Raw genomic sequence first — 27719 nt, forward strand, 5'->3', positions numbered from 1 at the left:
GACAAGACTCAGGTGTCCAAGGGATGGACACCTCCACCTGCATTGGGCTGGGTGGTGGCATCTCTGATGACAAGACTCAGGTGTCCAAGGGATGGACACCTCCACCTGCGTTAGGTTGGGTGGTGGCATCTCGGACGACAGGACCCAGATGTCCAAGGGATGGACACCTCCACCTGCGTTGGGTTGGGTTGGGTTGGGTGGTGGCATCTCAGATGACAGGACCCAGATGTCCAAGGGATGGACACCTCCACCTGCCTTGGGTTGGGTTGGGTGGTGGCATCTCGGACAACAGGACCCAGATGTCCAAGGGATGGACGCCTCCACCTCCGTTGGGTTGGGTGGTGGCATCTCAGACGACAGGACCCCAATGTCCAAGGGATGGACGCCTCCACCTGCATTGGGTTGGGTTGGGTGGTGGCATCTCTGAAGACAAGACTCAGGTGTCCAAGGGATGGACACCTCCACCTGCGTTGGGTTGGGTTGGGTGGTGGCATCTCAGATGACAGGACCCAGATGTCCAAGGGGTGGACGCCTCCACCTGCGTTGGGTTGGGTTGGGTTGGGTGGTGGCATCTCGGACGACAGGACCCAGATGTCCAAGGGATGGACACCTCCACCTGCCTTGGGTTGGGTGGTGGCATCTCTGAAGACAAGACTCAGGTGTCCAAGGGATGGACACCTCCACCTGCATTGGGTTGGGTGGTGGCATCTCGGACGACAGGACCCAGATGTCCAAGGGATGGACGCCTCCACCTCCGTTGGGTTGGGTGGTGGCATCTCTGCAGAGAAGGGACCCAGATGTCCAAGGGATGGACACCTCCACCTGCCTTGGGTTGGGTTGGGTGGTGGCATCTCGGACAACAGGACCCAGGTGTCCAAGGGGTGGACGCCTCCACCTGCCTTGGGTTGGGTTGGGTGGTGGCATCTCTGCAGAGAAGGGACCCAGATGTCCAAGGGATGGACACCTCCACCTGCCTTGGGTTGGGTTGGGTGGTGGCATCTCAGACAACAGGACCCAGATGTCCAAGGGATGGACACCTCCACCTGCATTGGGTTGGGTGGTGGCATCTCGGACAACAGGACCCAGATGTCCAAGGGATGGACACCTCCACCTGCATTGGGTTGGGTGGTGGCATCTCGGACAACAGGACCCAGATGTCCAAGGGATGGACACCTCCACCTGCCTTGGGTTGGGTTGGGTTGGGTTGGGTTGGGTGGTGGCATCTCTGAAGACAGGACCCAGATGTCCAAGGGATGGACGCCTCCACCTGCGTTGGGTTGGGTTGGGTTGGGTTGGGTTGGGTGGTGGCATCTCTGCAGAGAAGGGACCCAGATGTCCAAGGGATGGACACCTCCACCTGCATTGGGTTGGGTTGGGTTGGGTTGGGTTGGGTGGTGGCATCTCTGCAGAGAAGGGACCCAGATGTCCAAGGGGTGGACACCTCCACCTCCGTTGGGTTGGGTTGGGTTGGGTGGTGGCATCTCAAACAGGACCCAGATGTCCAAGGGATGGACACCTCCACCTGCGTTGGGTTGGGTTGGGTTGGGTGGTGGCATCTCAGACAACAGGACCCAGATGTCCAAGGGATGGACACCTCCACCTGCATTGGGTTGGGTGGTGGCATCTCGGACAACAGGACCCAGGTGTCCAAGGGATGGACGCCTCCACCTGCGTTGGGTTGGGTTGGGTGGTGGCATCTCTGAAGACAAGACTCAGGTGTCCAAGGGATGGACACCTCCACCTGCGTTGGGTTGGGTTGGGTGGTGGCATCTCGGACAACAGGACCCAGATGTCCAAGGGATGGACACCTCCACCTGCGTTGGGTTGGGTTGGGTTGGGTGGTGGCATCTCTGCAGAGAACGGACCCAGATGTCCAAGGGATGGACACCTCCACCTGCGTTGGGTTGGGTTGGGTGGTGGCACCTCTGCAGAGAAGGGACCCAGATGTCCAAGGGATGGACACCTCCACCTGCCTTGGGTTGGGTTGGGTGGTGGCATCTCTGACGACAAGACTGAGGTGTCCAAGGGATGGACACCTCCACCTGCATTGGGTTGGGTGGTGGCATCTCGGATGACAGGACCCAGATGTCCAAGGGATGGACACCTCCACCTGCGTTGGGTTGGGTTGGGTGGTGGCATCTCGGACAACAGGACCCAGATGTCCAAGGGATGGACACCTCCACCTGCGTTGGGTTGGGTTGGGTGGTGGCATCTCGGACAACAGGACCCAGATGTCCAAGGGATGGACACCTCCGCCTGCGTTGGGTTGGGTGGTGGCATCTCGGACAACAGGACCCAGATGTCCAAGGGGTGGACACCTCCACCTGCGTTGGGTTGGGTTGGGTTGGGTGGTGGCATCTCTGATGACAGGACCCAGATGTCCAAGGGATGGACGCCTCCACCTGCCTTGGGTTGGGTTGGGTGGTGGCATCTCGGACAACAGGACCCAGGTGTCCAAGGGATGGACACCTCCACCTGCATTGGGTTGGGTGGTGGAATCTCTGAAGACAAGACTCAGGTGTCCAAGGGATGGACACCTCCACCTGCGTTGGGTTGGGTTGGGTGGTGGCATCTCGGACAACAGGACCCAGATGTCCAAGGGATGGACACCTCCACCTGTGCTGGGTTGGGTGGTGGCATCTCAGACGACAGGACCCAGGTGTCTAAGGGGTGGACACCTCCACCTGCCTTGGGTTGGGTTGGGTTGGGTGGTGGCATCTCTGCAGAGAAGGGTCCCAGATGTCCAGGGCTCCGTTGGACACATGTCGCCCCTTCCCCCCCCGCCAGAGACCTACCCTGACACCCCCCAGTGCGTGAACGTCACCGTGGTGGGGGACAACGACTGCCAGAAGGTCTACGGCAGCAAAGTCACCGAGGACATGTTGTGCGCCGGCGTGGCTGCGGGGGGCAAGGACTCCTGCCAGGTACCTCCAGGTCCCCACGTCCCCTCCCCACGTCCCCACGTCCCCTCCCCACGGCCTCCTGTCCCCTCCCCACGGCCTCCTGTCCCACCACCACGTCCCACAGCCCCATCCCTTTGGTCCCCCCCTTGTCCCATTGGCTTTGCGTCCCCGTGTCCCATCACTTCGTCCCCGGGGTCACCTCCTCCTGTCCCATGGTGGGGCGACCACCCCGTGTCCTGCGGCCTCATCCCTTTGTCCCACCGTCCCCTCTTTTCGGTCCTCTTCGTCCCCAGGCTTTGAAGGGTCACAACTCCGTGTCCCACCGCCTCGTCCCCCTGTCCCACAGCCACGTCCTTTTGGTCCCCTTTATCCCGTGGCCTTTGAGGTGTAGCTCTGTCCCCATGTCCCATCACCTCGTCCTTATGTCACGCAACCGTGCCCCCGTGTCCCACCATGGCTGGTCCTCCTCATCTCCTGGCCTTTGAGATGTAGCTGTGTCCCCCTGTCCCGTCGCCTTGTCCCCGCGTCCCGTCGCCTTGCCCCTGTCTCCCGTCGCCTTGTCCCCACGTCCCGTCGCCTTGTCCCCGTGTCCCACAGCCACCTCCCCCTTGTCCCTTGGGCTTTGGAATGTGGACACATCTCCATGTCCCGTCCCTACGTACCCATCTCCCGTGGCCACGTGCCTTTGTCCCCCCGTCCCCTCGGCTTTGAGATGTGGCTCTGTCCCCGTGTCCCCCTTTGCCACCGCGTCCCTTTGCTCCCCTTGTCCCCTGGGATTCGAGACATGACCACGCCCCATGGCCACCTCCTCGTCTCCCGTGGCCACCTCTCTTCAGTCCCTGCCACCCCACCCTCGCCGCGCCTGGTCCCACAGCTCTGGGTCCCAAGAGCCGCCATCCCCATCGATGGCCACGTTTCGCCCCCCCCGCCGTGGCCACCTCCGTCCTGGTGTCCTCCCTTGCCCCGGGTCCTGTCATGGTCCCTTTTGTCCCCAGGGTGACTCAGGGGGACCCCTCATCTGCAACGGGGTCCTGCAAGGCATCGTCTCGTGGGGCGACCACCCCTGTGGGCAGGCGGGGAAGCCGGGGGTCTACAGCCAGGTCTACAACTACCTGCCCTGGATCCTGGAGACAATGGGGAAGGACTGAGTCTTCCTTGGCCCACCACGGACCCGCCGACCCCACCACAGCCCCGCCAACCCCACCATGGAACCCACCGAGGACCCCCCCCCCGACCCCACCGAGAAAGGATCAACCCCACCGCAGATCCACCAACACCATCATGGATGGACTGACCCCCGCCATGGATCCCACCATGGTTGGGTTGACCCCATCAAGGACCAAAGAACCCCACCATGGACTCACCTACCCCACCGTGGACCCCCACCGTGGTTGGGTTGACTCTGACATGGGCGGGTTGGCCCAACCATGGACTCCACCGTGGTTGGGTTGACCTCACCACCGACACTCCAAACCCACCATGGACCCCCCCCATGACTGGTCTGACCCCATTGTGGACGGGCTGACCCCACCACAGCTGGGCTGACCCCACCACGGCTGGATTGACCCCCACCATGGACACTCGGATCCATCATGAATCCCATCATGGACAACCTGATGCCACCATGAATGGACTGAACCTACCCCCAACCCCACAATGACCGGACTGACCCCACCACAGACCCCACCATGAGTGAACCGATCCCATCGTGGATGGACCGACCCCACCACGGATGGACCGACCCCACCATGGGTGGACCGAGCCCACCGTGGATGGACCGACCCCACCAGAGATCCCACCACGGATGGACCGACCCCACCATGGATGGTCTGACCCTACCATGGATGGACCGAGCCCACCGTGGATGGACTGACCCCACCAGAGATCCCACCATGGATGGACCGAGCCCACCGTGGATGGACCGACCCCATCAGAGATCCCACCATGGATGGACCAAGCCCACCGTGGATGGACTGACCCCATCAGAGATCCCACCATGGATGGACCAAGCCCACCGTGGATGGACCGAGCCCACCAGAGATCCCACCATGGATGGACCAAGCCCACCGTGGATGGACCGACCCCATCAGAGATCCCACCATGGATGGACCAAGCCCACCGTGGATGGACCGAGCCCACCAGAGATCCCACCATGGATGGACCAAGCCCACCGTGGATGGACCGACCCCATCAGAGATCCCACCATGGATGGACCAAGCCCACCGTGGATGGACCGAGCCCACCAGAGATCCCACCATGGATGGACCGAGCCCACCCCAGACCTCCAACCCCACCCCAGACCCACCTTCAACCCTCAATAAACCCCCCCCTCGCATCTCCACGGCATCTCTTGACCTCTTGGGGGCCACCTGGGGAGGTGCCAAGCGGGGTCAAACGGAGCAGAACTGGGTCAAAGTCGGGCAAAAGCTGGTCAAATTGGGCAGAACTGGGCCAAACTGGGCCGAACTGGGCAAAGGCGGAGAAAACTGGGGCAACATCAGGCGGAAGTAAGACAAAAACAGTCGGAATTGAGCCGAAATTGGGCAGAAGTGGGTGATGTTGGGGCAAAGCGGGTCATACTGGGGAGAACCGGGCAAAAATCAGGCAGAAATGGGCAAAATCGGGCAGAAGTGAGGCAGAAATGGACAAAATTAGGCAGAAGGGAGCAAAAAAACGGGCAAAAATGGGTGATATTGGGCCAAAGCGGGTCATACTGAGCAGAACCGAGCAAAAATCAGGCAGAAATGGGCAGAAATGGACAAAATCAGGCAGAAGGGAGCGAAAAACGGGGCAAAAATGGGTGATGTTGGGCCAAAGTCGGTCATACTGAGGAGAACCGGGCAAAAATCAGGCAGAAATGGGCAGAAATGGACAAAATCAGGCAGAAGGGAGTGAAAAACGGGGCAAAAACGGGTGATATTGGGCCAAAGTCGGTCATACTGAGGAGAACCGGGCAAAAATCAGGCAGAAATGGGCAAAATTGGGCAGAAGTGAGGCAGAAATGGGCAGAAATGGACAAAATCAGGCAGAAGGGAGCGAAAAATGGGGCAAAAATGGGTGATATTGAGCCAAAGCGGGTCATACTGAGCAGAACCGGGCAAAAATCAGGCAGAAATGGGCAAAATTGGGCAGAAGTGAGGCAGAAATGGGCAGAAATGGACAAAATCAGGCAGAAGGGAGTGAAAAACGGGGCAAAAATGGGTGATATTGGGCCGAAGCGGGTCATACTGAGCAGAACCGGGCAAAAATCAGGCAGAAATGGGCAGAAATGGACAAAATCAGGCAGAAGGGAGCGAAAAACGGGGCAAAAATCGGTGATATTGGGCCGAAGTCGGTCATACTGAGGAGAACCGGGCAAAAATCAGGCAGAAATGGGCAAAATTGGGCAGAAGTGAGGCAGAAATGGGCAGAAATGGACAAAATCAGGCAGAAGGGAGTGAAAAACGGGGCAAAAATGGGTGCTATTGGGCCGAAGCGGGTTAACTGGGGCAGAACTGGGCGAAGGCAGGCGAAAATGGGCCAAATCGGGCAGGAACGAAGCCAAAGCGGGCGAAAACGGGCAAAACCGAGCAGAAGCGAGCCTGGATGAGGGGGCGGAACCGGGCAAAAGCAAGCTAAAAAGCGGGCCGATTTTGTTTGGTTTGGTTTGGTTTTTTGGGGTTTTTTTGCGGGGACGGGAGGGATGGACACCCCTTCCCCCCCCTCCCGCCCCCCCCCGCCTTCCTCCCGCTTTTTTTGGGGAGCACCCCAAAAAAAAAAAAAAACCAACCCCGCGACGGTTGAGTCAGCGGGAGGGAAAGGCGGCGGTGAGTCACGGGGCGAATCGCCACCCCGCCCCGGCCGCGTTACGGGGAGGGGGTAATTAGGGCAGATAACGAGGCCGGAGGGAAACTGAGGCCGGAGCAGGGAATGGCGGAGAGGCGGTGGGGGGGGGGTTGGGGGGGGGGTGAAGGGAGGTCGCGGTGGAGGAGCCGGGGTTGAGCTTTGCCAAACCGCAGCGGGAGGGAGGGAGGGGAGCCCCGGCGTCCCGGCACCCACAAACGCAGGGCGGCGTCTCCCCCCGGGCGCCCGCGAATCGCATCCTCCCCCCGTCCCGGCCGGTCTTAAACTGGGGAGATGCCTTCGAGTCCAACTGGGGGATACTGGGAGCATCCGGGGTGGCGTCGGGGGCCGGGGGAGGCGGGGGGGATCCCAGGTCCCCTGGGAGCACCTGGGGTGACATGGGGGGGGACCCCAGACACCTGGGTCCCCTGGGAGCATCTGGGGTGACACAGGGGGGGGACACCAGACCCCTGGGAGCATCTGGGGTGACACAGGGGGGACATGGACCCCTAGGAGCATCTGGGGTGACACGGGGGGGACAGGGACCCCTAGGAGCATCTGGGGTGACATGGGGGGGGACACGGACCCCTGGGTCCCCTGGGAGCATCTGGGGTGACACAGGGGGGACATGGACCCCGGGAGCATCTGGGGTGACACAGGGCGGGGACACCAGACCCCTGGGAGCATCTGGGGTGACACAGGGCGGGGACACCAGACCCCTGGGAGCATCTCCTCCCCACGGCCACCTCTCCTTCCGTCCCCCCCCCCCCCCGTCCCTCATCCCTGCCCCAACCCTCCTTCCAACCCCTCTCTCCTTCCCGCCCCCCATCGCTCCTTCCATCCCTCCCCCATCCCCCTCCATCCCCCCCATCCATCCCTCTTCCCATCCCCCATCCCTCCCTCTCCCTCCCCCATCCCCCTTTCCATCCCCCCATCCATCCCTCCATCCCCCCATCCATCCCCCCGTCCCTCCATCCCCCTTTCCATCCCCTCATCCATCCCTCCATCCCCCTTTCCATCCCCCCATCCCTCCATCCCCCTTTCCATCTCCCCACCCATCCCTCTTTCCATCCCCCCGTCCCTCCCTCCATCCCCCCATCCATCCCCCCGTCCCTCCATCCCCCTTTCCATCCCCCCATCCCTCCATCCCCCCATCCCTCCATCCCCCTTTCCATCCCCCCGTCCCTCCATCCCTCCATCCCTCTTTCCATCCCCCCGTCCCTCCCTCCATCCCCCCATCCATCCCCCCGTCCCTCCATCCCTCTTTCCATCCCCCCATCCCTCCCTCCATCCCTCTTTCCATCCCCCCGTCCCTCCCTCCCTCCCTCCTGTCCCCCCCACCCTTTCCCCCCACCTTTTCGGTGACCCGGCCCCTCCCAACCCTTCCCAAAATCCGCCAAATCCACCCCCGCCCTCCATGCCCCAACCGCACCCCTGGGCGCCCACAGCCACACGCACCCACGGGCGGGGACGGACGCACGGACGGACGGACGGAGGGACGGACGCGCAACGACAGGCAGGGGACAGCGGGGGACACGGGGGGGGAGACGGAGGGGAGATGGAAGAGGGGAAGGAGGGAGGGAAGGGGATGGGAGGAGAGACGGGAGGAGGGACGGAAGGGGGGATGGAAGGAGGGGGATGGAAGAGGGGAATGATGGAGGGGGATGGAAGAGGGGAAGGATGGAGGGAAGGGGATGGAAGGAGGAAAGAGGGAGAGATGGAAGGAGGGAGATGGAAGGAGGGATGGAAGGAGGGAAGAGAGATGGAAGGGGGAGATGGAAGGGGGGAGATGGAAGGGGGGATGGAAGGAGAGACAGGAAGATGATGGAAGGAGGAAAGACACGGAAGGTGGATGGAAGGCGGGAGATGGAAGGAGCGAGATGGAAGGAGGGAGATGGAAGGGAGGAGATGGAAGGAGGAAAGAGAGATGGAAGGAAGGGGATGGGAGGAGGATGGAAGGAGGGAGATGGAAGGAGGGATGGAAGGAGACATGGAAGGAGGGAGATGGAAGGAGGGAGATGGAAGGAGGGGGAAGAGATGGAAGGAGGGATGAAAGGGGAGACGGAAAGAGGGAGATGGGAGGAGGATGGAAGGAGGGAGATGGAAGGAGGGATGGAAGAAGGTGGAAGGAGGGATGGAAGAAGGAAAGACACGGAAGGTGGATGGAAGGAGGGATAGAAGGAGGAGAGATGGAAGGAGGATGGAAGGAGAGACAGGAGGAGGGTGGAAGGAGGAAAGACACGGAAGGTGGATGGAAGGCGGGAGCTGGGAGGAGGGGGACGGGGGGATGGAAGGAGGATGGCAGGAGGGAAGAGGACGGAAGGAGGAAGGAAGGAGAGACGGAAGGGGGACGGAAGGAGGGGGACGGAAGGGGAGATGGAAGGGGGGGATGGAGGGAGGGAAGGGGGAAGGAAGGGGGATGGAAGGAGGAAAGACGGAGGGAAGGAGGAGGGAAGGAGGGGAGGAGGAGGAGGAAGGACGGAAGAAGGGATGGGAAGGAGGAAGGAAGGGGGACGGAGGGAGGAGGGAAGGAAGATGGGAGGGAAGGGGGGACGCGGGGACAGAGGGAGGGGACAGGGACAGGCCGGTGGCCCCACTGACCCTCCTCCGCGTCCCCCTCAGGGCCATGGAGCTGCTGCCCATCACGGTGCTCCTCCTGCTGACGGGTATGTGGGGTTCCACCTCCCCCCGCGTCCCCCCCGTGTCCCCTCAGTGACCTCCCCATGTCCCTGTGGAAGGAGACTGGCAAGGGGACGCGTCTGGTGGCCCACGTCCCCATGGAGGAAACCTGGGGAAGGGACGCGTCTGGTGGCCCACGTCCCCATGGAAGGAACCTGGGGAGGGGATGCGTCTGGTGGCCCACGTCCCCATGGAAGGAACCTGGGGAGGGGACGCGTCTGGTGGCCCACGTCCCCATGGAAGGAACCTGGGGAGGGGACGCGTCTGGTGGCCCACGTCCCCATGGAGGAAACCTGGGGAGGGGACACGTCTGGTGGCCCACATCTCCATGGAAGGAACCTGGGCAGGGGACGCATCTGGTGGCCCCTGTCCCCATGGAAGGAACCTGGGGAGGGGACACTTCTGATGGCTCCTGTCCCCATGGAAGGAACCTGGGGAGGGGACACTTCTGGTGGCCCCTGTCCCCATGGAGGAAACCTGGGGAGGGGACGCGTCTGGTGGCCCCTGTCCCCACGGAAGGAACCTGGGGAGGGGACACGTCTGGTGGCCCACGTCCCCACGGAAGGAACCTGGGGAGGGGACGCGTCTGGTGGCCCCTGTCCCCACGGAAGGAACCTGGGGAGGGGACGCATCTGGTGGCCCACGTCCCCATGGAGGGAACCTGGGGAGGGGACGCGTCTGGTGGCTCCTGTCCCCATGGAAGGAACCTGGGGAGGGGACACGTCTGGTGGCCCACATCTCCATGGAAGGAACCTGGGGAGGGGACGCATCTGGTGGCTCCTGTCCCCATGGAAGGAACCTGGGGAGGGGACACATCTGGTGGCCCACGTCCCCATGGAAGGAACCTGGGGAGGGGACACGTCTGGTGGCCCACATCTCCATGGAAGGAACCTGGGGAGGGGACACGTCTGGTGGCCCACGTCCCCATGGAAGGAACCTGGGGAGGGGACGCGTCTGGTGGCCCACGTCCCCATGGAGGGAACCTGGGGAGGGGACACTTCTGGTGGCCCCTGTCCCCATGGAGGAAACCTGGGGAAGGGACGCGTCTGATGGCCCATGTCTCCATGGAAGGAACCTGGGGAGGGGACACATCTGGTGGCTCCTGTCCCCATGGAAGGAACCTGGGGAGGGGACACATCTGGTGGCTCCTGTCCCCACGGGAGGAACCTGGGGAGGGGACGCGTCTGGTGGCTCCTGTCCCCATGGAGGAAACCTGGGGAAGGGACGCGTCTGATGGCCCATGTCTCCATGGAAGGAACCTGGGGAGGGGACGCGTCTGGTGGCCCCTGTCCCCACGGAAGGAACCTGGGGAAGGGACGCGTCTGGTGGCCCACGTCCCCATGTGTCCCCTCACGTCCCCCCGTGTCCCCTCCATGCCTTCCCCACGTCCCCATAGAGGGCACCTGGGGAGGGGACACATCTGGTGGCTCCTGTCCCCATGGAGGGAACCTGGGGAGGGGACGCATCTGGTGGCCCCTGTCCCCACGGAAGGAACCTGGGCAGGGGACGCATCTGGTGGCCCACGTCTCCATGGAAGGAACCTGGGGAGGGGACGCATCTGGTGGCCCCTGTCCCCACGGAAGGAACCTGGGGAGGGGACGCGTCTGGTGGCCCCTGTCCCCACGGAAGGAACCTGGGGAGGGGACGCGTCTGGTGGCCCACATCTCCATGGAAGGAACCTGGGGAGGGGACACTTCTGGTGGCTCCTGTCCCCATGGAAGGAACCTGGGGTGGGGACGCGTCTGGTGGCCCACGTCCCCATGGAAGGAACCTGGGGAGGGGACACTTCTGGTGGCTCCTGTCCCCATGGAAGGAACCTGGGGTGGGGACGCGTCTGGTGGCTCCTGTCCCCATGGAAGGAACCTGGGGAGGGGACACATCTGGTGGCCCACGTCCCCATGGAAGGAACCTGGGGAGGGGACACGTCTGGTGGCCCACGTCCCCATGGAAGGAACCTGGTCAGGGGACGCATCTGGTGGCCCCTGTCCCCATGGAAGGAACCTGGGGAGGGGACACGTCTGGTGGCCCACGTCCCCATGGAGGGAACCTGGGGAGGAGACACTTCTGGTGGCCCACGTCCCCATGGAAGGAACCTGGGGAGGGGACACATCTGGTGGCCCACGTCCCCATGGAAGGAACCTGGGGAGGGGACGCGTCTGGTGGCTCCTGTCCCCATGGAAGGAACCTGGGGTGGGGACGCGTCTGGTGGCCCACGTCCCCATGGAAGGAACCTGGGGAGGGGACACGTCTGGTGGCTCCTGTCCCCATGGAAGGAACCTGGGGAGGGGACACGTCTGGTGGCCCACGTCCCCACGGAAGGAACCCAGGGGTGAGGACGTCTGGTGACCCACGTCCTCCCGGCAGGAGAAGCCTGGGGCCAGACCCCATCTGGTGGCCCTTGTCCTCATGACCAGAAGGACGTCGGGGAAGGGACGGAGCCGATCTGCGTCCCCGTGTCCCTGCCGGAGGCGCGGGCCACGAGGGACGAGGACAGGATCATCGGGGGCTACCCCTGCCGCCCCTTCTCCCAGCCATGGCAGGTCTACATCTACCGGCCCGTCCTCTGCGGTGGCATCCTGCTGAGGGCCAACTGGGTGCTCACGGCCGCCCACTGCAACAGCAGGTGGGGACACCCCGCCGGGGGACACCCCACGGGGACGGGGACACCCCACGGGGAGGGGGACACCCCATGAAGACAGGGACAACCCATGGGGAAGGAGATATCTCAAGGGGAAGGGGACAACCCATGGGGACATCCCAACGGGAAGGGGACAACTCAAGGGGAAGGGGACACCTGATGGGGAAGGGGACACCTGATGGGGAAAGGGACACCCCACGGGGACACCCCACGGGGACGGGGACACCCCATGGAGAAGGAGACGTCCCAAGGGGAAGGGGACATCCCATGGGGACGGGAACACCCCATGGAGGAGACGTCCCAAGGGGAAGGGGACACCCCACGGGGACAGGGACAACCCATGGGGAAGGAGATATCTCAAGGGGAAGGGGACACCCCATGGGGACACCCCATGGAGAAGGAGATGTCCCAAGGGGAAGGGGACACCTCATGGGGATGGGGACACCCCACGGGGAAGGGGACACCCCATGGAGGAGACGTCCCAAGGGGAAGGGGACACCCCACGGGGACGGGGACAACCCATGGAGAAGGAGACGTCCCAAGGGGAAGGGGACACCCCACGGGGACAGGGACAACCCATGGGGAAGGAGATATCTCAAGGGGAAGGGGACACCTCACGGGGACATCCCAACGGGAAGGGGACAGCTCAAAGGGAAGGGGACAACCCATGGGGACACTCCAGGGAGAAGGGGACATCCCAAGGGGAAGGGGACACCTGATGGGGAAGGGGACACCCCACGGGGACACCCCACGGGGACGGGGACACCCCATGGAGAAGGAGACGTCCCAAGGGGAAGGGGACACCCCACGGGGAAGGGGACATAGACAACAGGGACGTGACGAGGGGACACGCGTGGCTGGAGGGACACGGCCGGGGGACGAGGGACTCTCCACCCCCACGTGTCCCACCCGTGTCCCCCTCCGTGTGCCCATGTCCCCATTGTCCCTCCACACCCATCCCCACGTCCCACCCATGTCCCCTCCGTGTCCCATCCTTGTCCCCCTCCATGTCCCCACGTCCCACCTCTCCCCCTCCATGTCCCCATGGTCCCTCCACACCCATCCCCACGTCCCACCAACGTCCCCATGTCCCCATGGTCCCTCCACACCCATCCCCACGTCCCACCAACGTCCCACCCATGTCCCCATGGTCCCTCCACACCCATCCCCACGTCCCACCAACGTTCCCTCCGTGTCCCCATGGTCCCTCCACACCCATCCCCACGTCCCACCAACGTCCCCTCCATGTCCCCATGGTCCCTCCACACCCATCCCCACGTCCCACCAATGTCCCTGCCATGTCCCCTCCGTGTCCCCATGTCCCCATCCCTCTCCACACCCATCGCCACGTCCCACCAACGTCCCCTCCATGTCCCCATGGTCCCTCCACACCCATCCCCACGTCCCACCAACGTCCCCTCCATGTCCCCATGGTCCCTCCACACCCATCCCCACGTCCCACCAATGTCCCTGCCATGTCCCCTCCGTGTCCCCATGTCCCCACGGTCCCTCCACACCCATCCCCACGTCCCACCAACGTCCCCTCCGTGTCCCCATGGTCCCTCCACACCCATCCCCACGTCCCACCAATGTCCCTTCCTTGTCCCCACGTCCCACCTCTCCCCCTCCATGTCCCCATGGTCCCTCCACACCCATCCCCACGTCCCACCAACGTCCCCACCATGTCCCCTCCGTGTCCCCATGTCCCCATCCCTCTCCACACCCATCCCCACGTCCCACCAACGTCCCCATGTCCCCATGGTCCCTCCACACCCATCCCCACGTCCCACCAATGTCCCTGCCATGTCCCCTCCGTGTCCCCATGTCCCCACGGTCCCTCCACACCCATCCCCACGTCCCACCAATGTCCCCTCCGTGTCCCATCCTTGTCCCCCTCCATGTCCCCACGTCCCACCTCTCCCCCTCCATGTCCCCATGGTCCCCCCACACCCATCCCCACGTCCCACCAACGTCCCCACCATGTCCCCTACCGTGTCCCCATGTCCCCACGGTCCCTCCACACCCATCCCCACGTCCCACCAACATCCCCACCATGTCCCCTACCGTGTCCCCATGTCCCCACGGTCCCTCCACGCCCATCCCCACGTCCCACCAACGTCCCCTCCATGTCCCCACGTCCCACCTCTCCCCCTCCATGTCCCCATGGTCCCCCCACACCCATCCCCACGTCCCACCAACGTCCCCACCATGTCCCCTACCGTGTCCCCATGTCCCCACGGTCCCTCCATGCCCATCCCCACGTACCACCAACATCCCCACCATGTCCCCTACCGTGTCCCCATGTCCCCACGGTCCCTCCACGCCCATCCCCACGTCCCACCAACGTCCCCTCCATGTCCCCACGTCCCACCTCTCCCCCTCCATGTCCCCATGGTCTCTCCACACCCATCCCCACGTCCCACCAACGTCCCCACCATGTCCCCTACCGTGTCCCCATGTCCCCATGGTCCCTCCACGCCCATCCCCACGTCCCACCAACGTCCCCTCCATGTCCCCACGTCCCACCTCTCCCCCTCCATGTCCCCATGGTCCCCCCACACCCATCCCCACGTCCCACCAACGTCCCCACCATGTCCCCTACCGTGTCCCCATGTCCCCACGGTCCCTCCACGCCCATCCCCACGTCCCACCAACGTCCCCGCCGTGTCCCCTCCATGTCCCCATGTCCCCACGGTCCCTCCACGCCCATCCCCACGTCCCACCCGCGTCCCGTCCCCACCCCCCCCCCCGCCCCGGCCCCGGGTGGCGACGCAGAGGCCTGCGGCTGCGCCTGGGGGAGAACGACCTGCAGCGGCGGGAGGGGACGGAGCAGGACCGGCGGGTGACGGTGGCCATCCCCCACCCGGCCTTCGACCCCACCACCCTGGACAACGACCTGATGCTCCTCAAGCTGGACCGGCCGGTGGCCCTGGGCCAGGCCGTGCGCCCCATCCCCCTGCCCCGCGCCTGCGCCCCCCCCGGCGCCACCTGCCTGGTCTCGGGCTGGGGGACCGTCACCACCCCCCAAGGTGAGAGGACGCCCCCGGGGGGAGGAGAGACGGCGCCCCATGGCCGGGGGGGGGGGGACCCACACGTCCCTGTCACCTCCCCTGTCCCCCCCATGGAGGGGACACAGTGCCCTGGGGGGGGGGACGACACACGGCCCTGTCACCCCCCTCGTCACCCCCCATGGTGGGGGGGACACGCTGCCCTGTCACCCCCCCCCCCCGCCTTGTCCCTATCAGTAACCTTTGAGTAACCTTTGAGTAACCTTCGAGTAACCTTCGAGTAACCTCCGCCAAACCTATGGGGGGGCCTCTGGGTAACCTCCACTTAAGCGTTGAGTAACGTGTGAGTAACCCGTGAGTAACCCGTGAGTAACCCGTGAGTAACCTTCCCCTAACCTACGCCGAACCTTGGCGCAACCTAGACGTAACCTTGGAGTAACCTACACCCCACCATTGAGTAACCTACGCCTAAACTATGGGTAACCTACGCCTAACCTTTGAGTAACCTATAAGTAACCTTCGAGTAACCTATGCCTAACCTTCGAGTAACCTTGGAGTAACCTATGCCTAACCTTCGAGTAACCTTTGAGTAACCTTCGAGTAACCTATGCCTAACCTTCGAGTAACCTTCGAGTAACCTATGCCTAACCTTCGAGTAACCTTGGAGTAACCTTCAAGTAACCTATGCCTAACCTTGGAGTAACCTTAGAGTAACCTATGCCTAACCTTCAAGTAACCTTGGAGTAACCTTTGAGTAATCTATGCCTAACCTTTGAGTAACCTATGCCCAACCTTCGAGTAACCTTGGAGTAACCTTCAAGGAACCTATGCCTGATCTATGACTAACCTTGGCGTAACCTTCGAGTAACCTTGGAGTAACCTATGCCTAACCTTCGAGTAACCTTGGAGTAACCTTCAAGTAACCTATGACTAACCTTGGAGTAACCTTGGAGTAACCTATGCCTAACCTTCAAGCAACCTTGGAGTAACCTTGGAGTAACCTATGCCTAACCTTCAAGTAACCTTGGAGTAACCTTTGAGGAACCTATGCCTAACCTTTGAGTAACCTATGCCTAACCTTTGAGTAACCTTGGAGTAACCTACGAGTAACCTTCAAGTAACCTATGACTAACCTTGGAGTAACCTTGGAGTAACCTATGCCTAACCTTCAAGCAACCTTGGACTAACCTTGGAGTAATCTATGCCTAACCTTCAAGTAACCTTGGAGTAACCTTTGAGTAACCTATGCCTAACCTTTGAGTAACCTATGCCTAACCTTTGAGTAACCTTGGAGTAACCTTCACCTAACCTTCGAGTAACCTATGACTAACCTTTGAGTAACCTATGCCCAACCTTCGAGTAACCTTGGAGTAACCTTCAAGGAACCTATGCCTGATCTATGACTAACCTTGGCGTAACCTTGGAGTAACCTATGCCTAACCTTTGAGTAACCTATGACTAACCTTTGAGTAATCTATGCCCAACCTTCGAGTAACCTTGCAGTAACCTTCAAGGAACCTATGCCTAGCCTTCAAGTAACCTATGAGTAACCTGTGCCTAACTTTTAAGTAACCTACGCATAACCTATGAGTAAGCGACAAGTAACCTACACTTAATCTTTGAGTAACCTATGACTAGGCTTGGAGTAACCTATGGGTAAGCTTCGAGTAACCTACACCTAAGGTACGAGTACCCCTTGAGTAACCTACTTGTAATCCATGAGTAATCTACGTATAATCCATGAGAAAGCTATGAGTAACCCACACGTAATCCTTGAGCAACCTACGAGTAATCCATTAGTAACCCATGCATAATCCTTGAGTAACCTACGCGTAATTCTTGAGTAAACCACGAGTAACCTACCAGTAATCCATGAGTAACATACAAGTAACCCACGTGTAATACTTGACTAACCTAGGAGTAATCCATGAGTAACCTACGTGTAATCATTGAGTAACCCACACGTAATCCTTGAGAAACCCCCAAGTAACCTACGAGTAACCTGCACATAATCCATGAGTAACCTACCAGTAACCCTTGAGTAACCCATGTGCAATCCTTGAGAAACCCCCAAGTAACCTATGAGTAACCTACGCATAATCCATGAGTAACCTACCAGTAATCCATGAGTAACCCACACGTAATCCTTGACTAACATAGGAGTAATCCATGAGTAACCTACGCGTAATCCTTGAGTAACCCACAAGTAACCTATGAGTAACCTACCAGTAATCCATGAGTAACCTACAAGTAACCTACACGTAACCCATGCATAACCTACAGGTAACCTACATGTAATCCATGAGTAATTTATAAGTAACTTCCACATAATCCATGAGTAACCTACACGTAATCAATGAGTAACCTACAAGTAACCTAGAGTAGCCTACACGTAATCCTTGAGTATCCTACAAGCAATCCATTAGTAACCTACAAGTAACCTACACATAATCTCTGAGTAACCTATGCGTAATCCATGAGTAACCTATGCGTAATCCACGAGTAACCTACGAGCCACCTACACATAATCCACGAGTAACCTACGCGTAATCCAGGTGCAACCTACACGTAACCTATGCGTAATCCACGAGTAGCCTACGCGTAATCCACGAGTAACCTACGCGTAATCCACGAGTAACCTACGAGTCACCTACACATAATCCATGTGTAACCTACGCATAATCCATGAGTAACCTATGCGTAACCCACGAGCAACCTCCACGTAATCCCTGAGTAACCTCCGAGTAACCTCCACGTGATCCTTGAGTAACCTACGCGTAATCCATGAGTAACCTACGCGCAACCTACACATAACCCATGAGTAACCTATGCGCAATCCAGGAGTAACCTACACTTAACCTATGAGTAACCTCCGCTTAATCCACGAGTAACCTCCGCGCAACCTACGCGTAGTCCACGAGTAACCTACACGTAGTCCACGAGTAACCTACGAGCAACCTACACATAATCCACGAGTAACCTATGCGCAATCCACGAGTAACCTCCGCGCAACCTACGCGTAGTCCACGAGTAACCGACGCGTAAACCTACACTTAACCTCCGAGTAACCTCCGAGTAACCTCCCCCCAACCTCCGAGTAACCCCCGAGTAGGGTGCGGAGCATCCCGGTGTCCCCCACTCCCCCCCCGGCCCCGATGTGACCCCCGACCCTTGACCCCCGCAGTGACCCTGCCGCGTCACCTCATCTGCGCCTACGTCGACATCATCCCGGCCTCCACCTGCCGCGCCGCCTACCCCCGCCGCGTCACCCCCAACATGCTCTGCGCCGGCGTCCGCGACCAGCGCATCGACTCCTGCCAGGTAGCCGGGGGGGGGCGGGGGCGGGGACACCCCCAAATGTCACCCCCGGGCCACCAAAACTCAAGATCATCCCCTATCTCACCACCACGGCCACCTCCGGGCCACCAAAACTCAAGGGCCACCCCCATCTCACCACCACGGCCACGTCAGGGCCACCAAAACTCAAGGGCCACCCCCATCTCACCACCACGGCCACCTCAGGGCCACCAAAACTCAAGGGCCACCCCCACCTCACCACCACGGCCACCCCCGGGACACCAAAACTCAAGGGCCACCCACATCTCACCACCGCGGCCACCCTCGGGCCACCAAAACTCAAGGGCCACCCCCATCTCACCACCACGGCCACCCCCGGGCCACCAAAACTCAAGGGCCACCCCCATCTCACCACCGCGGCCACCCTCGGGCCACCAAAACTCAAGGGCCACCCCCATCTCACCACCACGGCCACCCCCGGGCCACCAAAACTCAAGGGCCACCCCCCATCTCACCACCACGGCCACCCCCGGGCCACCAAAACTCAAGGGCCACCCCCATCTCACCACCGCGGCCACCCCCGGGCCACCAAAACTCAAGATCATCCCCCATCTCACCACCACGGCCACCTTCAGGTGGCTTTGGGCCACCCCAACTCAAGCTCCCCACCCAACCCCACCTTGATGGCCACTGAAACTCAAGCTCTGCCCCCATCCCACCTCGACGGCCACCTTCAGGTGGCTTTGGGCCACCCCAACTCAAGCTCCCCACCCAACCCCACCTTCATGGCCACCGAAACTCAAGCTCTGCCCCCATCCCACCTCAATGGCCACCTTCGGGTGGCTTTGGGCCACCCCAACTCAAGCTCCCCACCCAACCCCACCTTCATGGCCACCTTCGGATGGCTTTGGGCCACCCCAACTCAAGCTCCCCACCCAACCCCACCTTCATGGCCACCGAAACTCAAGCTCTGGCCCCATCCCACCTCGATGGCCACCTTGAGATGGCTTTGGGCCACCCCAACTCAAGCTCCCCACCCAACCCCACCTTCATGGCCACCTTTGGATGGCTTTGGGCCACCCCAACTCAAGCTCCCCACCCAACCCCACCTTCATGGCCACCGAAACTCAAGCTCTGGCCCCATCCCACCTCGATGGCCACCTTCGGATGGCTTTGGGCCACCCCAACTCAAGCTCCCCACCCAACCCCACCTTCATGGCCACCTTCAGATGGCTTTGGGCCACCCCAACTCAAGCTCCCCACCCAACCCCACCTTGATGGCCACTGAAACTCAAGCTCTGCCCCCATCCCACCTCGACGGCCACCTTCAGGTGGCTTTGGGCCACCCCAACTCAAGCTCCCCACCCAACCCCACCTTCATGGCCACCGAAACTCAAGCTCTGCCCCCATCCCACCTCAATGGCCACCTTCGGGTGGCTTTGGGCCACCCCAACTCAAGCTCCCCACCCAACCCCACCTTCATGGCCACCTTCGGATGGCTTTGGGCCACCCCAACTCAAGCTCCCCACCCAACCCCACCTTCATGGCCACCGAAACTCAAGCTCTGGCCCCATCCCACCTCGATGGCCACCTTGAGATGGCTTTGGGCCACCCCAACTCAAGCTCCCCACCCAACCCCACCTTCATGGCCACCTTTGGATGGCTTTGGGCCACCCCAACTCAAGCTCCCCACCCAACCCCACCTTCATGGCCACCGAAACTCAAGCTCTGGCCCCATCCCACCTCGATGGCCACCTTCGGATGGCTTTGGGCCACCCCAACTCAAGCTCCCCACCCAACCCCACCTTCATGGCCACCTTCAGATGGCTTTGGGCCACCCCAACTCAAGCTCCCCACCCAACCCCACCTTGATGGCCACTGAAACTCAAGCTCTGCCCCCATCCCACCTCGACGGCCACCTTCAGGTGGCTTTGGGCCACCCCAACTCAAGCTCCCCACCCAACCCCACCTTCATGGCCACCGAAACTCAAGCTCTGCCCCCATCCCACCTCAATGGCCACCTTCGGGTGGCTTTGGGCCACCCCAACTCAAGCTCCCCACCCAACCCCACCTTCATGGCCACCTTCGGATGGCTTTGGGCCACCCCAACTCAAGCTCCCCACCCAACCCCACCTTCATGGCCACCGAAACTCAAGCTCTGGCCCCATCCCACCTCGATGGCCACCTTGAGATGGCTTTGGGCCACCCCAACTCAAGCTCCCCACCCAACCCCACCTTCATGGCCACCTTTGGATGGCTTTGGGCCACCCCAACTCAAGCTCCCCACCCAACCCCACCTTCATGGCCACCGAAACTCAAGCTCTCGCCCCATCCCACCTCGATGGCCACCTTCGGATGGCTTTGGGCCACCCCAACTCAAGCTCCCCACCCAACCCCACCTTCATGGCCACCTTCAGATGGCTTTGGGCCACCCCAACTCAAGCTCCCCACCCAACCCCACCTTGATGGCCTGAAACTCAAGCTCTGGCCCCATCCCACCTCAATGGCCACCTTCAGGTGGCTTTGGGCCACCCCAACTCAAGCTCCCCACCCAACCCCACCTCGATGGCTACCGAAACTCAAGCTCTGGCCCCATCCCACCCCAATGGCCACCTTCAGGTGGCTTTGGGCCACCCAAACTCAAGCTCCCCACCCAACCCCACCTTCATGGCCACCGAAACTCAAGCTCTGGCCCCATCCCACCTCGATGGCCACCTTTGGATGGCTTTGGGCCACCCCAACTCAAGCTCCCCACCCAACCCCACCTTCATGGCCACCTTCGGATGGCTTTGGCCCACCCCAACTCAAGCTCCCCACCCAACCCCACCTCGATGGCCACCGAAACTCAAGCTCTGGCCCCATCCCACCTCGATGGCCACCTTGAGATGGCTTTGGGCCACCCAAACTCGAGGCCATCCCCCATCCCATCCCCGTGGCCACCTTCAGGTCCCCAAGCTCCGTCCCCTCTCCCCGCAGGGTGACTCCGGGGGGCCACTGTCCTGCAACGGGACCCTCCAAGGCATCGTGTCCTGGGGGCTACAGACCTGCGCCCTCCCCGGCCGCCCGGGGGTCTACACCCGCGTCTGCAACTACGTGGGTTGGATCCTCAACACCATGAATCGCAACTAGGACCCGGTGACCACCCCCCCCCGACCCCCCACCGCCCCACCCCCACCCCACCCCATCCCCGAGTTCGGGCCACCAAAGAACCCAAGGAGGGACACAGGCAGGCGGATCTGGGCCACCACAGCTCGGGCCGTGAAGACACAGATCTGGGCCACCAGGGACCACGACTAAGGACACAGAGACACGGATGTGGGCCACCATGATGTGGGCCACCACAGACCCTGACTAAGGACACCCAGACACACACCTGGGCCACCACGGATCTGGGCTACCATGGACCACAGATCTGGGCCACCATGGACCACAGATCTGGGCCACCATGGACTACGACTGGGGACATGAAGACACAGATCTGGGCCACCATGGACCACAGATCTGGGCCACCATGGACTACGACCAGGGACATGAAGACACAGATCTGGGCTACCATGGACCACAGATCTGGGCCACCATGGACTATGACCAGGGACACGAAGCCAAAGATCTGGGCCACCACGGACTACGACTAAGGACACAGAGACACGGATGTGGGCCACCATGATGTGGGTCACCACAGACGGCGACTAAGGACACCCAGACACACACCTGGGCCACCACAGATCTGGGCTACCATGGACCACAGATCTGGGCCACCATGGACTACGACCAGGGACACGAAGCCAAAGATCAGGGCTACCATGGACCACAGATCTGGGCCACCATGGACTATGACCAGGGACACGAAGCCAAAGATCTGGGCCACCAGGGACTACGACTAAGGACACAGAGACACGGATGTGGGCCACCATGATGTGGGCCACCACAGACCCTGACTAAGGACACCCAGACACACACCTGGGCCACCACAGATCTGGGCTACCATGGACCACAGATCTGGGCCACCATGGACCACAGATCTGGGCCACCATGGACTATGACCGGGGACACGAAGACACAGATCTGGGCCACCAGGGACCACAGATCTGGGCCACCATGGACTACGACCAGGGACATGAAGACACAGATCTGGGCTACCATGGACCACAGATCTGGGCCACCATGGACTACAACCAGGGACACGAAGCCAAAGATCTGGGCCACCACGGACTACGACTAAGGACACAGAGACACGGATGTGGGCCACCATGATGTGGGCCACCATGGACTACGACTAAGGACACACAGACACACACCTGGGCCACCACAGATCTGGGCTACCATGGACCACAGATCTGGGCCACCATGGACTACGACCAGGGACATGAAGACACAGATCTGGGCCACCATGGACCACAGATCTGGGCCACCATGGACTATGACCAGGGACACGAAGCCAAAGATCTGGGCCACCATGGACTACGACTAAGGACACACAGACACACACCTGGGCCACCACAGATCTGGGCTACCATGGACCACAGATCTGGGCCACCATGGACTACGACCAGTGACACGAAGCCAAAGACCTGGGCCACCACCCACCCCAGCTAGGGACAAGAGGGCAGCGACCTGGGCTACCACGGCCACGGAGATGACTCTGGGCCACCAACTTGGGCCACTAAGGACGGCAGCTGAGGACGTGGGGACGCGGATCTGGGCCATGGCGGACCGTCACTGGAGATACCAAATCCTGGCCACGACCGAGGACACCCGGCTGGGCCACCGCAACCAGGGAGGCGGAGCCGGGCCACCGTAAGCCGGGCCAAGAAGCCCCTCAAGGACCGGATGGGGGCCACCAGGGCCCGCACCTGGAGGCCGCGGCCGCGGCCCCGACGTCACGCGGAAGGGACGCGATTCATTTCGGGGGCGTCGAAACCAATAAATTAGGAGCAAAACCCAACCTCGAGTCCGTCCCCTGCGTCTGGCGTCTGTCCCTGTCCTCCCCGTCCCCCCCCCAACCTCCTCCCGTCACCCCACGGAGGTCCCAACCCAACGGCGACGGGGGGGGGTGGGGTCGGGGGGTCAACCCCCCCGTTCCCCCACCCCCCCCAAAAGATGGGGATTTTCGGGGTTCTACCACCATTTCTTTATTGAGGCACTTGCAGAAGAGACGGGGGAGGGGAGAGGGGGGTGAGACGGGGCCCGGTGGGGGGGGGGGGGGACGGGTGACGGGGTCCCACCCCCCCCCCCTGGGGTGAACCCCTGAGAGGATGGAGGGGGAGGGGAGCGGGGACAACCCGGCGGGGAGCAAGGCCGGGCCCGCTGGGGTCGTCGTGCGTTGAGGAGGAGTCAAGTGGAAGAGGCCGAGCCAAGACGGGCAGGTCTCCACCAGCCCCGATGGCTCGAGAACGGACCAATAGGAGAAAGGCCGGTAACCTCGACTCGGCCAATCAACCAACGGTCCCCGTGGTGGGGCCTTGACCAGTCCCAAGTGGGAAGGCGGGAACCTAAGGGTCAACCGAGGTCTTCAAGAAGGTCAACCCAACCATGGTCAACCCTGGTCTTGACCAACCTGACCAATCCCTACCCAGGACAACCACAACGGGCCAATCCCGGCCTGGTCCAACCTCGCTGGTGATGACCAACCCCAGGTCTGGACCTCCAACCAACCACCAATGGTCAACTGAGGTCTTTAAGAAGGTCAACCCAACCAATGGTCAACCAACTTGACCAATCCCTACCCAGGACAACCACAACGGGCCAATCCCAGCCTGGTCCAACCTCGTTGCTGATGACCAACCCCAGGTCTGGACCTCCAACCAACCACCAATGGTCAACCGAGGTCTTCGAGAAGGTCAACCCAACCATGGTCAACCCTGGTCTTGACCAACCTGACCAATCCCTACCCAGGACAACCACAACGGGCCAATCCCGGCCTGGTCCAGCCTCGCTGGTGATGACCGACCCCAGGACTGGACCTCCAACCAACCACCAACGGTCAACTGAGGTCTTTAAGAAGGTCAACCCAACCAATGGTCAACCAACTCGACCAATCCCTACCCAGGACAACCACAACGGGCCAATCCCAGCCTGGTCCAACCTCGTTGCTGATGACCAACCCCAGGTCTGGACCTCCAACCAACCACCAATGGTCAACTGAGGTCTTTAAGAAGCTCAACCCAACCAATGGTCAACCAACTTGACCAATCCCTACCCAGGACAACCACAACGGGCCAGTCCCAGCCTGGTCCAGCCTCGCTGGTGATGACCAACCCCAGGTCTGGACCTTCAACCAACCACCAATGGTCAACTGAGGTCTTCGAGAAGGTCAACCCAACCATGGTCAACCCTGGTCTTGACCAACCTGACCAATCCCTACCCAGGACAACCACAACGGGCCAATCCCGGCCTGGTCCAACCTCGCTGGTGATGACCAACCCCAGGTCTGGACCTCCAACCAACCACCAATGGTCAACTGAGGTCTTTAAGAAGGTCAACCCAACCAATGGTCAACCAACTCGACCAATCCCTACCCAGGACAACCACAACGGGCCAATCCCAGCCTGGTCCAACCTCGTTGCTGATGACCAACCCCAGGTCTGGACCTCCAACCAACCACCAATGGTCAACCGAGGTCTTCGAGAAGGTCAACCCAACCATGGTCAACCCTGGTCTTGACCAACCTGACCAATCCCTACCCAGGACAACCACAACGGGCCAATCCCGGCCTGGTCCAGCCTCGCTGGTGATGACCGACCCCAGGACTGGACCTCCAACCAACCACCAACGGTCAACTGAGGTCTTTAAGAAGCTCAACCCAACCAATGGTCAACCAACTCGACCAATCCCTACCCAGGACAACCACAACGGGCCAATCCCAGCCTGGTCCAACCTCGTTGCTGATGACCAACCCCAGGTCTGGACCTCCAACCAACCACCAATGGTCAACTGAGGTCTTCGAGAAGGTCAACCCAACCATGGTCAACCCTGGTCTTGACCAACCTGACCAATCCCTACCCAGGACAACCACAACGGGCCAATCCCGGCCTGGTCCAACCTCGCTGGTGATGACCAACCCCAGGTCTGGACCTCCAACCAACCACCAATGGTCAACTGAGGTCTTTAAGAAGCTCAACCCAACCAATGGTCAACCAACTTGACCAATCCCTACCCAGGACAACCACAACGGGCCAATCCCAGCCTGGTCCAGCCTCGCTGGTGATGACCAACCCCAGGTCTGGACCTTCAACCAACCACCAATGGTCAACTGAGGTCTTCGAGAAGGTCAACCCAACCATGGTCAACCCTGGTCTTGACCAACCTGACCAATCCCTACCCAGGACAACCACAACGGGCCAATCCCGGCCTGGTCCAACCTTGCTGGTGATGACCAACCCCAGGTCTGGACCTTCAACCAACCACCAATGGTCAACTGAGGTCTTTAAGAAGCTCAACCCAACCAATGGTCAACCAACTCGACCAATCCCTACCCAGGACAACCACAACGGGCCAATCCCAGCCTGGTCCAACCTCGTTGCTGATGACCAACCCCAGGTCTGGACCTTCAACCAACCACTAGGGGTCAACCGAGGTCTTCGAGAAGGTCAACCCAACCATGGTCAACCCTGGTCTTGACCAACCTGACCAATCCCTACCCAGGACAACCACAACGGGCCAATCCCAGCCTGGTCCAACCTCGCTGGTGATGACCAACCCCAGGTCTGGACCTCCAACCAACCACCAATGGTCAACTGAGGTCTTTAAGAAGGTCAACCCAACCAATGGTCAACCAACTTGACCAATCCCTACCCAGGACAACCACAACGGGCCAATCCCAGCCTGGTCCAGCCTCGCTGGTGATGACCAACCCCAGGTCTGGACCTTCAACCAACCACCAATGGTCAACTGAGGTCTTCGAGAAGGTCAACCCAACCATGGTCAACCCTGGTCTTGACCAACCTGACCAATCCCTACCCAGGACAACCACAACGGGCCAATCCCGGCCTGGTCCAACCTTGCTGGTGATGACCAACCCCAGGTCTGGACCTTCAACCAACCACCAATGGTCAACTGAGGTCTTTAAGAAGCTCAACCCAACCAATGGTCAACCAACTCGACCAATCCCTACCCAGGACAACCACAACGGGCCAATCCCAGCCTGGTCCAACCTCGTTGCTGATGACCAACCCCAGGTCTGGACCTTCAACCAACCACTAGGGGTCAACCGAGGTCTTCGAGAAGGTCAACCCAACCATGGTCAACCCTGGTCTTGACCAACCTGACCAATCCCTACCCAGGACAACCACAACGGGCCAATCCCAGCCTGGTCCAACCTCGTTGCTGATGACCAACCCCAGGTCTGGACCTTCAACCAACCACCAATGGTCAACTGAGGTCTTTAAGAAGGTCAACCCAACCAATGGTCAACCAACTCGACCAATCCCTACCCAGGACAACCACAACGGGCCAATCCCGGCCTGGTCCAACCTCGCTGGTGATGACCAACCCCAGGTCTGGACCTTCAACCAACCACTAGGGGTCAACCGAGGTCTTCGAGAAGGTCAACCCAACCATGGTCAACCCTGGTCTTGACCAACCTGACCAATCCCTACCCAGGACAACCACAACGGGCCAATCCCAGCCTGGTCCAACCTCGTTGCTGATGACCAACCCCAGGTCTGGACCTTCAACCAACCACCAATGGTCAACTGAGGTCTTTAAGAAGGTCAACCCAACCAATGGTCAACCAACTCGACCAATCCCTACCCAGGACAACCACAACGGGCCAATCCCGGCCTGGTCCAACCTCGCTGGTGATGACCAACCCCAGGTCTGGACCTCCAACCAACCACCAATGGTCAACCGAAGTCTCCGAGAAGACAATGAGACCAAGACCCACCCAACCAAGGGTCAACCCTGATCTCGACCAACTCGCCCAATCCCCACGGGGCAAAAAGAGGGCGACGAAGAACCCGGTTGAGAGCGGTCAAGGTCACCGTGACCTCACCACCTCCGGCCCCACCTCAACCCGCTCCGACCCACGGCTTGATCCCTGCCCGAGGTCAACGGGATGAAGCCAAACCAACGTCACCCAGCTGGGCCCGTGGCCAGGGCCGCCACCACCCAGCACCCAACCCAAGCGGTGGCCACCACCGGACCGCACCCACCCCCACCCCCACCCCCACCCCACCCCACCCCGAGGAAGGCTTTGACCTTCTTCGTCCTCCCGCGGTCTCCCCCAGCGCCTCCCGCCGGGCAATCAAATCGGCTTAAAGACCCCAAAAGAAAAAAAAAAAAAAGAAACGCCAGGAAACCACTCAATGATTTTGCGACGTCGCAAAAAAAAAAAAAAACCCCAAAAAAAACCAAAGCCCCAAAAACCGAAGA

General features: G+C 60.9%; 1 protein-coding gene across 1 annotated transcript; it reads left to right on the forward strand.

The window, feature by feature from the left end:
* The first annotated feature begins 9351 nt into the window (after positions 1-9351).
* On the forward strand, positions 9352-21476 carry LOC141735019 (trypsin-like). The gene is made up of 5 exons (XM_074567434.1): positions 9352-9391; positions 11769-12024; positions 14770-15071; positions 18235-18371; positions 21324-21476. The coding sequence occupies exons 1-5, from the start codon at positions 9352-9354 to the stop codon at positions 21474-21476; spliced, it is 888 nt and encodes a 295-aa protein (XP_074423535.1).
* The last annotated feature ends 6243 nt before the right edge of the window (positions 21477-27719 follow it).

This window comes from Larus michahellis, chromosome 27, assembly GCF_964199755.1.
Source record: "Larus michahellis chromosome 27, bLarMic1.1, whole genome shotgun sequence".
NCBI lineage: Eukaryota > Metazoa > Chordata > Aves > Charadriiformes > Laridae > Larus > Larus michahellis.